The sequence below is a fragment of the Callorhinchus milii genome, unplaced genomic scaffold (assembly GCF_018977255.1).
Source record: "Callorhinchus milii isolate IMCB2004 unplaced genomic scaffold, IMCB_Cmil_1.0 Scaffold12, whole genome shotgun sequence".
In the NCBI taxonomy this organism is placed as follows: Eukaryota; Metazoa; Chordata; class Chondrichthyes; order Chimaeriformes; family Callorhinchidae; genus Callorhinchus; species Callorhinchus milii.
Window position 1 is genome coordinate 18,208,122 of NW_024704753.1, and position 18,927 is coordinate 18,227,048.

Below are 18,927 nucleotides of genomic sequence, written 5' to 3' on the forward strand. Positions count from 1 at the left end.
ACATGAGCGATCTTGCACATTAAAAAGATTTATTTCTCAATTTGCATTGTTGCTGCTAACATCACATCTCGACCCTAACGGTCGGTCAGTCAGTCTGTCTGTCTGTCTGTCTGTCTGTCTGGTGAAAAAAAAAGTAATTCAGCATTTCTTGTTAAAAAAAAACATTAAACGGTTTGTCCACTCGTCTGGTAACTGAAATTAATCGCCCGACAGATCTGGCTATTTGCAGAAAAACGTATTGCCGTGGGAGCTTGGGACAAAAAAACTTTCTTTTTNCTTTGTTTGTTTGAAACAAATGTTGTAATTTTGCTGGTGACTGGCACTGCTGGCACTGCCAGCTTCCATCATCGACACACAACAACCATGTGCATTTATATAGCGCCCTTCACAGCGACCGGCGTCTCGGAGCGCTTAACAGACACTTTTCATTCCTTTTCTCGTTGGGTATCACTTCCATCACCCAGCGCCGAACAATTAATCCGTCCACATGATTGGATAATGTTTCCCTCCCGAGGTTTAGCAATAAGTTAAGTTGAGATAGGATAGCGTCCTTCACGGGGGAATAAGGTTTTAACAACGATAATGCAGGTGAGCACAGGCCAAGAGGTAGGCTTTGAGGTGGAACTTAAAGAGGTGGTGGGCAAGGTGGAGGGAGTTCAAGAGATCCTAAATTTTCCACTCATCCAGATTTAAGTCAGGCCCAAAGCAAAGACAGTTAGGCCTAGAGATGGAGACTGTCATTAATAAGGGTGGCCGCAAACTCTTAACACACGGTGCCTCCAACTCAGACTAACAGAAGGCAAAGGGAAAAGACAACTGAAGCCTGGAACAGATCAGCCAACTCTCAAAGCACTTAATTGGGTATCAATCTCTCTCCTTCTTTCCCTCTCAGCCATGGACCAATATTACTGAAAGCCGATGAAATATTCATTCGCCATAAGAATAAGACCAGAATGATTTGACGAATAGCAGATAGCGGATGGAGTATGATTTCAGCAATAATGGTACCATTCCATTATACATTAATGAAGTAGAGATTAATGACGGATCCAGAGATTGTTTCACCGATAAATAGACAAAGCGAGTTACTTCCTATCCAACACAAGTTCAGATACAGTCTCTACTGTCGTTCAACATTAATGCGCTTATATTTTTAGGAATAAAGCTCTGGAGAAAAGAGTCCGTCAGAAAATCCCAAACCGAGTCATTACAGTCAATTAAATTGGAGATGGTTGTAAAGAAACATTGCAAAGGCTTCCATCTGCTTTCGTGAACATTTTTGTTCAAATGGCAATTGTTCCAAAGGACAAATGAGATAGATTTCTGCTGGAAAATAATAATATCTATAATATATGGTATATAGTTTGGGGACAGGACATGTCACACAACTGCCGGGATGGTGGAAGGTGAATTGGATGGACCTCGGTCTTCTTTAGTTTAGCAAGTTCTTATGTTTGTACCATCAAGTGGTAAAGAAAATGAAAAACATAGTCCTTGAGGATTGTCTGAGACCGAATCTGAATAATTATTGTCAGCTACACAGGTTGCTGGCTGCTAACATCATCTCAGCAACACGGACTATTAAGTGACTGGGGTTGACAGCATAAGGGAGATGAATTAACGTTAATGTACAGTCAGTCATAGAGCACACGGGCTGAGAGAGTTACTGAGCCTGACTGGAGCTAGATTAATGAGTTAAAGGTCACTATACAAAAAGCAAAGAAAGTACCTTCCAGTGCCCTGGCCAACAATCCTCCAGATATCATTTTTCATTAATTTTCTGGCTGTTTGTGGGATATATAGGGTGAAACCTTGGGCAAGTTCCCTTACTCCACGCGCCTGATAATAATCTCTCAAGAAAAAAAAACCAATAATAAAATCGGTCACTTCAATCCACGGCTGCTGTGCGCAATTGGCTGCCGCATTTCGCCCACAAATATACAGTCAATTCACTTTACAGTCTATTCTGTGAAGCGCTTTGAGACGTTTGGAAGATGCGAAAAGCGCTATATCAAATGGGAGAATTATTATAATTATTATATGGCTATTATATTTTTCGCCTGAAAAATGTACAGTCACTAGACGCAACGGTTAATTTTGTTAAGTGCTTCGAAATGCCCACGTAAAGAGAAAGGACATATACCAAACACAGGGAATATTGTTATAATAATCAGAGTGCACTCTGCAGGTTAAAGCACTTGTAACTTGTCAGTAACTTTCAATTTCCCACCGTCAAATTTTATTAGGGCGTCACACGAGATAAGTGGATACCTAACCAAGTCAGATTGAAACTCAGAATCCTCGTGGCCCAAATCACACATCACTTCAATAGCATTTGACCGCATTATTGTTCGTTTCCCACTAATGTACGCATTCCAACCGACCCAAACCTCTCCCCATTCACTCCAATTAACAACCTAGACCGACCGTAGGATGTAAGGGTTCGCGTTGCATATTTTCCAATAAACCAGCAGTTGTTTCGTGAATTCTCTTGTGACACTGCACATCGTAGAAGTGGAACTCCTTAATACGAGTGACAGATACACAGGAGAGATATTTATGGTGACTGAACCACAGTATTAAAAGGCTATAATCCAACTGGGGAGTAAACACATTGGTGGAAAATGACACCAAAACGCTTCACATTCTAATAACAACAACTTGCATTTACACAGCGTACCTCACGGGATCTGGGATCTTGAGGTGGCAACTGCTACAGATTGATTAAACTGTGTTTTAACAGATTTTAAGGATCCTCCATATACTCATTCCTCATGCACACATACGTGGACTGTCACTTCCTGCTGATGAATTGTCAATCACTCACTAACATTTTGATGCAGTTACAATAACCGTTAATTCTTCAGTGTGGGTATTGTGTGTTATTATCCACACGGACAACACCAGTCAACAAAGGAAAACTCCAGAGAGATTAAAACTCATAATACAAGTAATAGATACAGAGGGGAGATATTCATGGTGATTGAACGCCAGTATTAAAGGCTATAACATAATCCAATACAATTCAGACCCAAAGGTTCATTATATTGTACAAAAAGTTTTTATGTGAAATTATTGGAATGAGAGATTTTGAATTACACCAACATTATAATTGCTAAATGCATTCATTCCATCTCCCATTATGTTTTCCTCTCTATTAATACGGGGCAATAATAATTCTTGCCTTTGCCTTGTAATCCCTAAAGTTTAAAATTAATATGTTTTTTCTTCTGTCTCCATTTCTCCACTCCACTTCACTTATGTCTCCATTCCATTCATCAGACCTCAAAAGACCCACTAGGCAGCAGCTACAAGACTCTATTAATATACAAGGAATATTTTACAGCTTCTACAGCTCTGCCACGTGATGGCTCAGGACTTGTCTCAGTAGATGCTGTGGTAGCCTTTGCTCTGACTTGAAAGGATTCCTCAAATGTTGGCCTACAAACACACGGTCACTCTACTTTGCAGTGGTGAAGTGCTTTGAGATGTTTCCCGCGGCCTGCTAAAGCACTAAATCAACTGCAAGGATTAAATGTAGATATTATGCAAGTGTACGAATGCGTTCTGAGTTAGTTGAGTTTGCCCTGAACAAGTTCCATCACTCAGAAGTTATCTCCCCCGACGGGATTGCAAGCCGGCAGTGTCCAGGTCTTTTCAGCTGAATTTGAGCACTAGCATTATTCAGACCTCTATCAGGGGAGCAGAAAGGGTTGAAAACTCATCTTAATATTCCTTCAAAAAAAAGCACGGGTTTAGAATTTTCATCCGCAATACAAGAACAACAACAATCGACATTTACACGGTGCCTTTCACGTCGGGGGGACGGCCCAAGGCGCTGGACAGTCGGGGGTTTGGACTCGAGCCTGAGGGTTGGGATCAGGAGGGGTGGGGGTGGGGGGGGGGGAGCAGGGAGGGGGGGGGTAAGAGTAAGAGGGTGACTGAAGGCGCAGTCGAAGTGGAGGGTTTTGAGACGTGCCTTGAAGGAGGCAAGGGATGGATGGAGGGAGGGAGGGAGGGAGGGAGGGATGGAGGGAGTGAGGGAGGGAGCGAGGCGAAGGGGCTGTGGGATGGAGTTCCAAAGGGTAGGAGCCAATGGATCATTAACAAGTGGTTGAATAGTAATTGTGGTAACATCAGAAGTCCACCCCCACATCTGGCATGTTCACAGACAATCCCCGCAAGAACAGCCTCATCAATCACCATTACAGCAGCATATTATACAATCACCATTATTTTCCATGTGTAGTGGCACCCCAGTGCCAGATAAAATGCAAGGATTATTATTAATACCATTATTATTATTATTATAGTCATCAATAAGCTGCTGGAGCTAGACCTGAACAAGAGCATGAGAGATTTTTTCGCCCGCACAACATATACAGTCTCCACACTTGACAGTATATCCAGTGAAGCGCTTTGAGACGTCGCGAAGGCGCGATAAGGCGCTGTGTCAAAAACACAAGGAAGGAATTATTTTACTTTCCTGTCAGGCTGCTGCAGGTTGTAGTTGGGAGTAGATCTTGTTGAAGGGTGTGCGAACCTGCGCAGTGCAACGTTACAACTGTTTAATAATTAAAGTTAAGCTGCTACGTTCAAAATGATAAATGCAGCTATTTAATTTAACTGCCTCCTCTGTCGGGGAGATCATCGAGTTTAACGTGAGCAGGCAATATCCCTTTAAAAAGAGTTGGGTTGACTTTGGTAATCCTGAACCCGTGAGATATATTATCATTCTTGGAGGTGTAACACAATCTGAAGGATTGCGAAGATTCTGCTCAGAAAACGTCCAAACCTTGTTCCTCTCCTCTGCATCATTGGTGAGATTTGAGTTATACATAACATACATAATAGATAGATGTAATATGCATTATTTAACATCGGATCATACATGATGGAGATTAGTCTCCTGAGAGCAGAGAAGGTTGAAGGGAGATTTTATAATAATAATCCTTGCATTTGATATAGCGCCTTATCGCGTCTTCGAGACGTCGCAAAGCTCTTCACGGGATACACTGTAAAGGGAATTGACTGTGTATTTTGTGGACAAAACGCGGAAGCCAATTGCGCACAGCAGCGTCCCCACAAACACAAACATTTAATAGAGATCTTCCTAATTCTGAGGGGTTTTGATAGAGTAGATAGGGGAGAAACTGTTTCCTCTGACGGGTGGCTGGGTCGGCAACCAGAGGACACAGATTTAAGATAATTGGCAAAAGAAGCAGAGGGGAGACCGGGAGACATTTTTTTTTTACCCAGAGAGTTGTTAAGGCTGGTGGAAGCCAATTCGATAATAGCCTTCAAAAGGGAATCAGATAAGTACTTAAAAAGGAAAGATTTGCAGGACGATGGGGTAAGATCGGGGGAGTGGGGATGAGTTGTTAGCTCATTCAAAGAGCTGGCACAGGCGTAATGAGCCGAATGGCCTCCTTCTGTGCTGTAAATTTCTATGATTCCATGATAGCTTATCTTTCACAATAGACCAGATATATTTGGTTTATGGTACCCAGAGCCAAGGAGGGATCTGATATTATGCTCTGGCTTGGAGGTCCAAACCAAATATGGTAAATACACACATTATCCCATACACTAGTCCAGTCCCAACAACAACAGCAACAAATGATATTTGTACAGTGCCTTGCACGTCAGGAGGACGTCCCGAGGCTCTGGACAGTCAGGGATCCCAATCACAAAACTGCCCCTAATTTAGAATAAATGAGCACAAAATAACCCAGTGCCCGCAAGAGGTAAAACTCTCCATCCTCAAGAGCAAACGTGTACAAAGCTAAGCAGCGTGACACAAGCCAAGTAATAGGGTGGTGTCCGATGGAGACCTATCATGTTGTGCGGTAAATAGTTTGTAAATCAATGGCTAATTACCTTCCACAGGATGGCTCATATTCCTTCGAGTGTTTGATCACCTCTCCCTATATTTACCTTTCCAACCTTCGATTGGGTTTCTAACCAAACAGCCTGCTACTAACAACTCCTTTATATATATATATATATCAAATCTAATAACTGTTCAACTGAAAGTCTATTTCACATATCCATGACTGTGAAAAAAAATTCCCTTCTAATCTCATTTGCCTCAAGGTTTATTAATTTCGTATTATGTCCACTGGTTCTGCACTTTCGGTCCAAGTTAAATGGCCTGTTCGTATCCACAGTATCCATTATCCATTCAATTACTCATATCATGTCTCTCTTGATCTTTCTCAATGAAAGCAAGTTCAGTTCTGCGGGTTTTTCTTGCTAACGTACAGCACCAAGTTCCAGAGACATTGTTCCAGCTCTTCTTTAAATCCCCTTTAATGTAACAAAGCAAAGCACTTTGAAGACTGGTACCCAGTTAAAAACACAGTAATTAGACTGTTCTTGTAATATAGATGAAAGAGCGCTGCAGCTCAGCGGTTAGAGCACTCGCCTCACAAGCGAGAGGGCCTGGGTTCGATTTCCCGGGCAGGGGGCGAAACCTTGGGCAAGTTTGCTCGCTCCACACACACGCCTCTGTTCACCAGCAGTAATTAGGAACCCGGTTGTTAGTCGATTGGAGGATCACTTTTCCGGGGGTAATAATCCCTTCAAAAAGCAATAATAATAATTTGGTCACCGAATCCTCGGCTGTTTGTGGGGACGCCGCTGTGCGCAATCGGCTGCCGCGTTTCACCCACAAAATATACAGTCAATTCACTTTACAGAATATTCTGTGCAGCGCTTTGAGACGTCTCGAAGACGAGATAAGGCACTGTATCGAATGTAAGGATTATTGCTGTTAGCGTTATATTATACCAGCAATCTGAACACTGTACAGTCACCCTGCACCACACACCATCACCCTACGTGTCTTTCCCAGCAAGACGACTGCAATATTGGGTCGCCTTCATGTGGGGTCACGTGGAATTTACGGTCCACATGAGACTTTGTCCAGGTAACAGTCTGATCACAGGCAGAAGTTAATGCATTAATGACGTAAAGATCCTTGCTGCGATCTCTGCCTCAAGCAACTTTAACATAAAATGGCAATTTGCCGCACTATAAATTCGTGATTACATTGAGGGGAGCACAAAGTGGACATATATCTCTGAGAGGTAAGACAGCTTCACGCCTTGCGTCACTCACAAATCTTCCCTGGAGCACTGTTCAGTTGTCAGGATGCAGGTGTTAATGGAAAAAAATCTTCATTTATTGATGGTGGGCCAGAACCCTTTGTTACCACACTGAATGTAAATTCTGGCACTGGATGACCTGCACCGACTCCCTTTTCTTTTTAACGCTGCGTGGAAATCTCTCAGAAAGAGGTCTTCGAAAGGTTTTTCCGTCAAAGATTAAAATCAAATCATATTTAAGATCTTAAACCTTACTTAAAGGTGCAAGTAAATCTTAAAAAGACAGCGGAATTGACGTCGATTCTGCGTATCATGTGTTCTGTGCATCGATTAGGTGTTGTGTAAGCAACAAACAGGATAGGAGGAGGGAGGGAGCGAGAGGGAAAGACACACACACACACTTCATCATTGCCTCCTTTTCTAAACCAACACACGTACACTCTTATCGCTCAATCCACGGCTGTTTGTGGGGACTCTGCTGTGCGCAATTGGCTGTCGTGTTTCGTCCACATAATACAGTCAATTCACCCGTGAAGCGCTTTGAGACGTCTCGAAGACGTGATAAGGCGCTGTATCACGTGCAAGGATTATTATTATTATTATTATTATTATTATTATTATTATCCTATTCCTAAGAACTAGCACTCACTCACATGTACACATCAACCCAGCAATGTGATAGAGGGTTTTACTGAGTCTGTCTGTGAGAGGCATTTAGTCCTTTTGCCCTTTTGATCCCATTTATTTGTCTCCTGGAATCAGATAAAACTCCCTCAGTCTCTCTTCGTTATATAAACCACTGATCACCTCTACTAACTCTCTGTAAACTTCCTTCCCACTCTCTATCCTTTGTGGGTACAATGGCCACAGATGGACACAATACTCTGTGCAATAATAATAATAATAATAATTCTTGCTTTTGTATCCAACTCCCTGATGATGGAGGCGGAGGGAGGGGAGGATAAACCTCCCTCCCTCTCCGACTTCCTCACTCCCCAATTCACCACCCGGCAACTCCCCTCGACTGGCCCCGACTCATGCTTGTCCCTCGCACCCTCCGCCCCACCATCGGAGGTCACGCTTTCAGCCACCACGCCCCGAAACTCTGGAACACTCCCTCAATCCCTCCGCCTTGACCCCTTTCTCCCCCTTTTCAAGTCCTGCCTGAAAACCCCCTCCTCTTCGACCGTGCTTATGGCCACCTGCCCCCCCCCCCCGGTCCAGAGTCCCACAGCCCACTGTTAAGCGCTCCGAGACGCTATCCTGCGTGGAGGGCGCTATACCAGTGCAAGTTGTAGCGGTTGAATGCTCATCCTCTCTATTTGGCTGCTTTCTTCTCGTGTGGGAACAAACAGTATTTCAGGCTGAGGAACATGCTTCACCAGATCAAATGACAACTGCGTTCACGTCCAAAAGAGTCAGCAACGTCAACACTTTCCGCCAAGAGAAACCTTCGCAATAACTCAGCAAGTCAACTTCAAATGTGTTTTCTCATCATCGACCTTTTTTTTCTCTCTACGGTTCAAACCACGATGTTTCCTCAGACGAGTGAAGTTCTGGGGTTTTTTTTTTTAAAAAAAGCTGAGGGCGGGAGGGTGGGTATTCTGGAAGGTTGAGATCAAATCGGTCGAAGGGCCTTCTTCCCCTGAACCTCTCTGTGATCTTAATCTGTAATGGCATCATTTGCTCCCTCCAATAGGGGGAAACTCAGCACTACTCAAATTTTACCTGACAACTGCCCTGCAACTGAGCCTCCTCACATTCATCCACCAAACAAATGTCCCTTTCAGAACCACCGCTAAATAATACTCGTATTATTTTTTTAAGGTTAATTAGCACATCCGTCAACAACAACAACCTGCATTTATCCAGCATAAAGTTGATGTATTTTAGACATAACCTGGGTAGAGACTGTTTGTTTTCTCTTACCGTCAGCGCAGCAACTCGCAGCGAGAGTCCTGGTCTCCTCCCCGGGTACCTCGTTGGCTTCTCGTTCCCCCGACTCTTTCTCTCTCTTCTTTTTGGACGAGCGGCTCAGCTGCCTGAAGAGAGCGTGGACCCGGTTCATGCCGGAGCCCGGGGCTGACGGGTTTAGCCTCGCTCGCGCGCGCGCTCTCTCTCTCTCCCCCCCTCTCTCTACCCCCCTCTCTCCCTCTCCCTCCCTCTCTCCTTCTCTCTCTCCCCCACTCTCTCTCTCTCGCTCCCACGTGGTGCCCCACAGTCCAGATTCCGACCCACAGGAGGCAGATACCACTTATTGTTCCTAACGCCTTCTCAAGAGGGCAAGTTCAGCAGATTGACACCGCTTCTCTGGCTGAGTTACAGCTCTTGTTAGTAGCATGAGCGAGTTCCCCTGGTCGGTCTGTCTGCTTCTCTCTCTCTCTCTCTCTCGCTCTCCCTCTCTGTTTCGTGTCTCCACTCTCCTCCTCCCTCTCTCCCTCTCCCCTTTCAGCTGTCCCCACGCTGATTAATTGAGTTTGAGAGGCAGTCGGTCTCACACCCAGACTGATGCCGTGATGATTTAGGACAGCTATTCAATGTTAAGCCAAACCGACTGACACCGCTTGGTCAAAAGAGCAACTCACTGTACAGGCAGCTGAATAAAAGAAATAAAGTAGTGAATGAATTTCCACCATTTCTACCGAGTGACGGATTTCACTTTCACTATCAAAGTCTCTGCTTGTGTTTCGCCCACAAAATTCACAGTCAATTCACTTCGCAGTATATTCTGTGAAGCGCTTTGAGACGTCTCGAAGACGTGGTGAGGCGCTATATCAAATGCAAGGGTTATTATTAATATTATTAACATTATTTTTGTACCGTGGCTGTAATTCCACTTTGCTCAGGAACCCACCGTGTATTTATTGGGCATTCAACTGGTGCGAGCTGTAATGGTATTAACTGTGGATTATTAGCAGAATTATTATTAAAGCCTTCTCTTTAAAGGAGGATGTGGTATAAATGAATTTAAAGAAGAGGGCTATAGGTACTAAATCGGTCATCCTTTAGTGAATTTGGACGGGGAGGTTTGTTGACCAAGGCAACAGGATAATTTTCTGGGGTCTTTAACATCTGCTTGAACAGGCAAACTGGAACCAGTTTCATCCAATTGTTTAGAAGTCCAACAGACCAACCATTCCCCCCTCCCCACCCCATCCCAGCAAATTCACCTTCAGGATTCCTGACCTGGTTTTGTGAGAGGAAACGGTTGAGAGGGAGAAGGAGAGAGAAAGGTAAGAGAGATCTTTAGAAACAGAATTTCTTTGAACTGCGTCTGTTTCATGTATATTTCATTCCCCCAGAATTGCCAGACAGATATGAAATTGTATTGATTGCCGTGGAAATGAAGACAAGGAAACAAATGTAGGTCACTGCAGTTCTGGAGGCACTTCATTCGAACTCCAACGCAAGCCTGACAGAGAGAGAGAAACAAATGGAGGAGGCGGCAAGCAAAGGCGATGGCTTTTCAACTCCATTCGCTTAGCAAGGATGTTTATCATCGTAACAATAAACCTTGCGTTTAATACAGCGCCTCATCGAGTCGATTTTCTTTTAAGGGATTATTAGCCCCCGGAAAAGCAATCCGCCAATTTACTAACAACCAGGTTCCTACTTACTACTGGGTAAACAGAGGCGTGTGTGTGTGTGTAGTAAGGAAACTTGCCCAACGTTTCGCAATGTCCTGCCCGGGAATCGAACCCGGGCCCTCTCGCTTGCGAGGGGAGCGCTCTAACCACTGAGCTACAGGACTCCAGGATCCCCATTCAGAGACTCCCACTGCAAAATGCAAGCGTATAGAAGTTGGATGGGGGCAGCAAATGAGCTCCGCATTTAGTCAACTCCTACTCAACGGTGATATTTGATGCTGGTCACAGACTTGCCTGCAGACACACTGCATTGATGCATTACCTTCAGCAAGTACAGTACCTTAGCTGTAGATCAAGTTCTTGTCAAATACATCCAGAACATTGAACCAAACTTTTTTTGCCCCTGTGTGTAACACCCAACCCGGATAGAACCTATCTATATCTGAGGGTTAAGTTCAGAGTTCGGTCTAAAAGGGTTGGACATTAAAATGCATAAAGTGACACTAGTAGTTATTGGTAATAGACCATTAATGTTTGATGTGAAAATGCTGCCACGAGCCCTAAGGGGTCGGGAGCTTTCACGCGGAAGCTTGTGCGTCCATCTGTAAACCCAATCATTAATATTTTTATTCTTCATTTATAATTTCTAAAGGTCAAAACTTCTCTTTAGCTGAAACAGTTGCCCTCTGACCTTCTTCAGAGTAATGCTCTGTCTCCCCGATGGCTGTGGTTCAGCTAGAAGAGAAAGCTAAGGTGAGGACTGGCTATTACTAACTCGTGTCTTGTCCACCGTGTGGTGTAGAGTAAGGCAGCATCTGTATACTGCACCACCATTGTGCCCCATTGCACCATGTCACCATGATACCAAAGGGAGGGGGTTTGACAGCACTTGGCAGAGATAGAGGGAGTTTGGGAATAATAATAATAATCCTTTATTTGATATAGCGCCTTATCACGTTGTTGAGAAGTCTCAAATCGCTTCACAGGATACACTGTAAAGTGTGGGCAAATAGTGGCAGTAAATCGCGCACAGCAGTGCCCAGTAATGTGATAGACCCAATCTGCCAACTGTGCCTCATTCATATCAAAAACATGGGTTCTGCGGGTTGGGTGAAGCCAATGCAAAAATAGCATGTGGTCCTTGAAAAGAAATGTGTTTGATGAGCACAATAACCATTTTGTCATCCCATGCCCACCTGATCATGCCCTGGCACCTCCCTACCTCTCCGACCTGCTTACTCTCCAACCCACTACCCGCTGCCTACGTTCGACTGGCTCCGGCCTCCTGCATGTCCCTATTGCCCTCCGTTCCACCATCGTTGGCCGCGCTTTCAGCCACTACGCCCCGAAACTCTGGAACACTCTCCCTCTCCCCCTCCCTCCGCCTCGCCCCTTCCAGATTGCACCTGAAGACCTTCCTCTTCAACCGTGCGTCCGGTCAACTCTCCCCCCCTCCCGGCTCAAGATCGTGCTCCATCGTTGTCAAGCTCTCTGGGACGCTATCCTGCGTGAGGGACTCAGTGTAAACGCAAGTTGCTGTTGATTACTGCCTGTGGTCCTGTCCCATCCTGCTCCCCCCCCCCCCCCCCACCGTTTCCCGCGGGGAATGAGTCAGTGCCTTTAGCGAGGGAGAGAATTAGACACTAAACTGAAAACCGCTCAACGGAAAATGAAACATCAGGCACGTTGCTGGTTTGCCGAGAATTTTTTGATCCCGTTCATAAATAAACACACCGAGAGACAAGCGAGCTCTCCGCCAGACAACACACAGAACACACTCACTGTCACCTTCTCGAAATAATAATGACAGATTTAAGAGAGTGACCTATTGCTTCTAAATCCATCCCGACTTGCTCGGCTGCAGCATCTCCAGATGGATATTGATGGTATCATGTAAAATGTTCTTGGAGCCCTTCTCTCTCTTTCTCTCGACTCTCGATGTTAGGTTAATTGATGGATAGTTCCGAGGTTTACAGATCTATTCCATTCTTGAATTACACGATAACATTCATTACAAGTAGAAGTCGAGCACACTCCACACAGTGTACAGATGCTCAGCTCACGCACACACACATTGATAAGTGCAGCAGAAAACAAGACTGGGAAGAGATAAAGTCAGACTACTATGTCCTCTAGTGGCGATGGCTAACTCTGCATCTCCTAAAAATATCTTTCCCAAGCAATTGCTTTGAGAAAGAGATGATAATAATAATAATAATTCTTGCATTTGATATAATGCCTTATCACGTCTCAAAGCGCTTCACAGAATTTACTGTAAAGTGAATTGACTGTATGTTTTGTGGGTGAAATGCGGTAGTCAAATTGCGGACAGCAGCGTCCCCACAAACAGTCGTGGATTGAGTGACCAAATTGTTTTGCTATATTACTTTTTTGAAGGCATTATTACCCCCGGAATAGCAATCCATCAACTGTCTAACAACCAAGTTCCTAAGTTCTGCTAGGTAAACAGAGGCATGGGGAGCAAGGAAACTTGCCTAACGTTTCCCCCTGCCCGAGAATCAAACCCCGTCCCTCTCGCTTGCGAGGCGAGTGCTCTAAACCACTGAGCTACAGGACTCCACTAGAGAGGGAAATGAAAATAAAACATTCCAATGTTCCAGTGTGACCCCAGCTGGAAAGTGTGGAAGTCCAAGTGCAACCCAGTCTGCCAACACTGCTCAGTGCTGCTGCACTCACATAGGAACTGCCTTTGGTATTTGATAAATTATTGAATTCAGTGAATTATTGAGCAAAGCTTCCTGACGTGAAAGGCGCTATGCAAATGTAATTTGTTGTTGTTGTTGTTGTTGTTAACATTGAAGGTAGTTTCCTGTAGCTCTGAAAAAGATCTGGTTTCAAAATAAAGACGTTGTTTAAGAATTTGCCGGATTCTGCGTTCAATGAAACGGTGAATCCATATAATCTCTGGCCTCTGTGTGTGTGTCAACGGTGGCATCTGGGGATATATCTTAAAACCTCGGCAGCGTCATCAGGGTGAAAGGAACGTAGGAACAGGAGGAGGCCATTCAGCCCCTCGAGCCTGTTCCGCCATTAGATCATAGCCGATCTGTACCTCCAATTTCAATTGGAAAGGCATTGTGGTATTTGCATATGATGGCATCACACTCCAATGTAAATGTAACTCCATCACGGCGGACCTTTTAAAACGCTTTTGAACAGTGTCCATCATATGGAATACTTTCTTTATTCAGCAGGAACGGAATCCAACTCCAATATAATACCTCACCGAGGCTTTGTGGTAAACCCACCAAACAGCATAATCACTGGGTTCAATAATGCAATCAGACACATTAACTCAGATAAACAGGTCCAGTCAGCACTTTATGTAAAGCTTCTATTGATTTGACCGGAGGCCAAGGAATAGGCGAATTCTTGTAAAGCTGAGTATTGGAGACAATAATAATAATCCTTGCATTTGGATACAGCGCCTTATCACGTCTTCAAGACGTCTCAAAGCGCTTCACAGGATATACTGTAAAGTGACTTGACTGTATGTTTTGTGGGCGAAACGCGGCAGCCAATTGCGCACAGCGACGTCCCACGAGGGTCTGATATGCAGTGATTTCAAGTCGGAGTCCTCAATGAGGAAACTGAGAGGGAGGGAAGTCCTCCCAGTAACTAGAAGCAAGTCATCTGAGCTCATGAGAACTCCATTTCCTAAATCAGATTGAGCCAGTGTGTGGTTCCCATGAACCAGGGTGACGTCCATTCCAATTTCCTTATGAAGGAATCCTGTTAGAAGTTGACATAACAATAACAACGTGCATTTATACAGTGTCCCAGAGTGCTTGACACATAACTAGGTTCCATGTAGGAAGGCTTGTCAATGGGGCTGTGGATGTGAATACATCATTAATCCCTCCTTGAGTGGAGTATTCCTCATGTCTCTCAGTGAAGCCACTTTGACAACTTCCAATAGCTTTGAAGTGGAATTCCCTGCTTCAATCCTTCCCCCTTTTCTTTATCTTCAGACTTTTCCCTTTGACCGTGCCTACGGTCACCACCTCCCACCCCCCCCCACTTTCTCCCCAGCTCAGCCTCAAGCTCCGCCATAGTTCAGCGCTACGAGACGCTACCCTATGTGAAGGGTTCCTACATAAATACAAGTTGTTGTTGTTGATAACCATTTTATTGGGCTCGCCATCAATTCAAAGTTGCTCAATGGAATTATATTTCAATTGGCTTGGAATCGACACAATTGGGATTGGAATTACAATTGGAATTGATGCAATTGGTAGTCAGGGCGGGAAAATGACCAAAGAGTCTACACTCTACACGCTTGTCAGATGGATGTCTTCTGAAGCTTTAACCGCTGTCACTAGATACTCAAAGCTCCCAGATCTGATCTCTCATGTACTACAGTTGAGACTGACACTTCTGGACATTTCTGCTGAGCAAATGAAGCCACTAATGCAGAAGTTCCAGGGATGAATGGAACCCAGCTGTAGATTTATTCATGCTCAAGGCAATTTAGTTAATACATGGAAAAGATGCCAGGCTTAAATACTAGATCTGTCTTATTTCTGACAAGACCTTAGAAAGGGCGCAGAGGAGGTTTACAAGAATGAATCATATGAAAGAGAAGGGCTTGAGGGGGAATTAAGCGGATTGGTGGGAATTAAGCACTCTGGGAGGCCACCCCATGTGAAGAGCGCTGTATAAATGCAAGTCGCTGTTGTTGTTGTTGTTGATTGAATTGATCTGCTTTGTCTAGCAAAGATGGAGAGAAAACTGCAGTTGGCAGAAGGCAAAGGGACCCTATATGGCTATTTTGCACTAATATATTGTGTCTGTATCCCTCCATGGCTCTGGCTGGAAGCAACAACATATCTTTCTGTATCTTTCACTCAAGCCTTAGCCTCTGGGTCAAAGAAGTAGTGAAAGAATAAGAGCTTTCTACTGAGAAATTGCAGCCTCGAATCAATGCAGTGTTACCCAATCCCCGGCTTCTGACTGAATCTGGTTCACACAATCAAAGCAAAAATTGTTATTCAAAGGCCATCATCATGTAATTCGTTTACAATTACACGCAGGCATTTTGAGCAACTCACTGAGTGATTAGGAACCCTCTCTGCCCAGGACCAGACTACACACGACGCCACATCAGGACATTATTTATCTCATTCAAGCTAAATAACAATGACATCCTCTTTAGACTCTCAGGCTGAATGAGACATGGTCGACAACTCTGCCAACTCAGCTTGTAGTTCAAGTCTGTAATAATATATAATCCTTGAATTTGATGCAGCGCCTTATCACGTCTTCGAGACGATTTGCATCTCCGGATTCAAAGAGAAACATTTATAAACATAAATGATTAGGTTAGATGTTAAATAATATATTATTATTTAGCATATATTATTAGATTACTATATTATTTAGCATCTAACCATGTAAAGCTCACAGTGAGATGTAATAAAAATAATAGATATAATAATAATCCATCCTTGAGCCTGTTCCGCCATTCTATTAGATCATGACTGATCTGTACCTCAACTCTATTTCCCTTGATACTGTTCCCAACAAAAATCTATCGACCTCAGTCTTGAAAGTTTGAAGGTAGGCACTAGATACCATTTTGCTCCAATTGAGTCCTTACTTACAGAAGAAGCACTTATTCCAACGGAGCCTGCGTTCACTGTGCTTGGTACCAGTCTATAATAATAATAATAATCCTCGCATTTGATACAGCGCCTTATCACGTCTTCGAGACGTCTCGAAGCGCTTCACAGGATACACTGGAAAGTGAATTGACTGTGTACTTTGTAGGCAAAATCAACCCATTGGTCTATACTGGATTCAATGCCAACTCTCAAGAGCTATGTATGCATCACGCGCTCTCCAAATCCTCTTTGAGATAAAATAGGTGTGACAAGGCATTTAGTTTTCAGTAAATGCCTTTCTCTGCAGAACTGAACTTGCAACTGTCTGCTGGATCCAGGCAAAGAGCAGCTGGTCTCCCAAGCTCTCCGCCCTGGAACACTGACTTCTGTTATCTGCCAGATGGAGCCCCACATAGGGAGTAAAACAGAGAGGGGGAAAAAAACGAACAAATGTGTGCTTGTCCCGTCCCACCTGGATTGAACGGTCTGCTGGCTATTGAGGTCGTGGGGAAAATGCTGCATCCAATGGTACGACAATGGTAGGAGCACCAAATTAATTGAGCTGTTTCCTCCATCCAACCAAATAAAGCTTCTCCTTTGTGTCTTTCCAGCCAAACACTGTCATTTTCATAAATTTCCCCTAATTGTGCAGTCCTGTAGCTCAGTGGTTAGAGCGCTCGCCTCGCAAGCGAGAGGGTTCGATTCCCGGGCAGGGCGAAATGTCGGGCAAGTTTCCTTACTCCAGATAATAATCCCTTCAAAAAAAATAAGAAGAAGAATTTGGTCACTCAAACGTTGCTTCCAATAATCCCCCCAGACATAGCTTTGCAGTAAGTAGGAACCCGGTTGTCAGTAAATTTTTCCCTCAAGAAAAATAAATAATCAATTGGTCACTTCAATCCACGGCTATTTGTGGGGACGCTGCTGTGCGTAATCGCCCACAAACTATACAGTCAATTCACTTTACAGTCTATTCTGTGAAGCGCTTTGAGGCGTCTCGAAGACGTGATCAGGGGCTGTATGAAATGCAAGGATAACAAATCCAGGTCCTCTCGCTTGCGAGGCGAGCTCTCCAACCACTAAACTCCAGGACTCCGTGAGATGTATAACAGAGAAGATCTTGTTGCTATTCCAGGGCGGTTTGGTCAGGCTGCCTGCTTGAATAAGTCTAGCAAGGTCTGCTACCATGACAACATGTCACAACCAAATCTACCTCCATTCTAACCTTTATGTCAGAAATGAAACCTGAGGGGTTGCACTTTTTTTCCCAGTCGACCTCAGCGGAACAAAGCCCGATGGGATCGGACACCCAGGGAATAACTTCGAAGAGCGTTCATCAGGCAGCAAGAAGCCAATTAAGAGTTTCAAACTCTCTAGCATCTCCTCAAAGCTTCCACGCTCTCAACGCCTAACATTAAATTTCATGTTAATGGGAAGTTGAAACCAATAAAATGTAGATTTGTGCCTAACGTTGCATCTAATCTGTCAGGGAATTCTGACCATTTGACCTGAAGTCCGTCTATCTTGCAAGAGGATACTACTTACTATGACGTTCTTGGCTATTGCTGCTGCGTTAATAACGAAACCATTAATTATGGACAATAATGGGACTTTAAACGCTTCTGATAACAGCCAAGAGGGTTTGAGCCACCTGCTCTCTTAAATGTTGAACTTTGCAGTGAGTTCAATATCCTTCCTGTTTTTGTGCAAGCGCGTGTGTGTCCACGTGTGTGTGCGTGTGTCCTGTTATCGCTTTAACCTGCAATCATTACAGCAGCAACAATTACATAGCAATTAAAGGAGAATCAATGCCAACGATGGCATCTCGTTGTCATTAATGTTAACATATTTTACATCAGGCATAAGTGCTCTCATTCCAATGATGAGTGCTTGCAAGATTAATGATGTTATCATATTATGTGATTTAATGTGATGTGCTGTGCGGCCTTTATCTTTTGACTGCATCTGTGCCCCTGAAACTTTATGTGTGGTCAGTCAATTAAAAACTTCTGAGAAGCAAATACTGTAAGTAGATTCCGTGTTTCTTTGGCGAGGTAATGGATCTTTACGGGTAATTTTTCACGAAGCATATTATTAAATCAATTGTCTCTCCCTTAAAGATCTCATGGCTTTGAGAATAGAAACCTCAACTCCAAGTCAGGTATCCAAGTCAACTGGTACGCACTAAACATGTATAGTTGACGGCCCTATTATTTAATGGCAAGTAGGGATAATAATAATAATCCTGGCATTTGATACAGCACCTTATCACGTCTTCGAGACGTCTTAAAGTGCTTCACAGGATACACTGTGCAGTGAATTGACTGTATATTTTGTGGGTGAAACGCAGCAGCCAATTGCGCACAGCAGCGTCCCCACAAGCAATCGTGGATTGAAGAAACCAATTTATTATTGTTGTTTTTCCTGAGGGATTATAATCAAGCGTGTGGAGTAAGGAAACTTGCCCAACATTTCGCCCTGCAACTGTATGGATGCAACTGTAGAACAGCAACATGGTACATGTAGTCTTCCCCCTTTAGCAACTCCAATAGATTCCCGTAAAATGTGCTGAAAGATATGTCATAACTCATTGCACACCAAAAGACA

General features: G+C 44.0%; 1 protein-coding gene across 4 annotated transcripts in view; it reads right to left on the reverse strand.

Moving 5' to 3' along the window:
* grip2b (glutamate receptor interacting protein 2b) overlaps positions 1-9,233 on the reverse strand; it is a 92,202-nt gene extending 82,969 nt beyond the window's left edge. For all 4 annotated transcript variants that reach the window (XM_007890480.2, XM_042339726.1, XM_007890477.2 and 1 more), the window contains exon 1: positions 9,039-9,233. In XM_007890480.2, coding sequence (XP_007888671.1) covers positions 9,039-9,177 — 139 coding nt within the window. In that variant the 5' untranslated portion in view covers positions 9,178-9,233. The remainder of the gene's footprint in view (positions 1-9,038) is intronic.
* Positions 9,234-18,927: the final 9,694 nt, after the last annotated feature.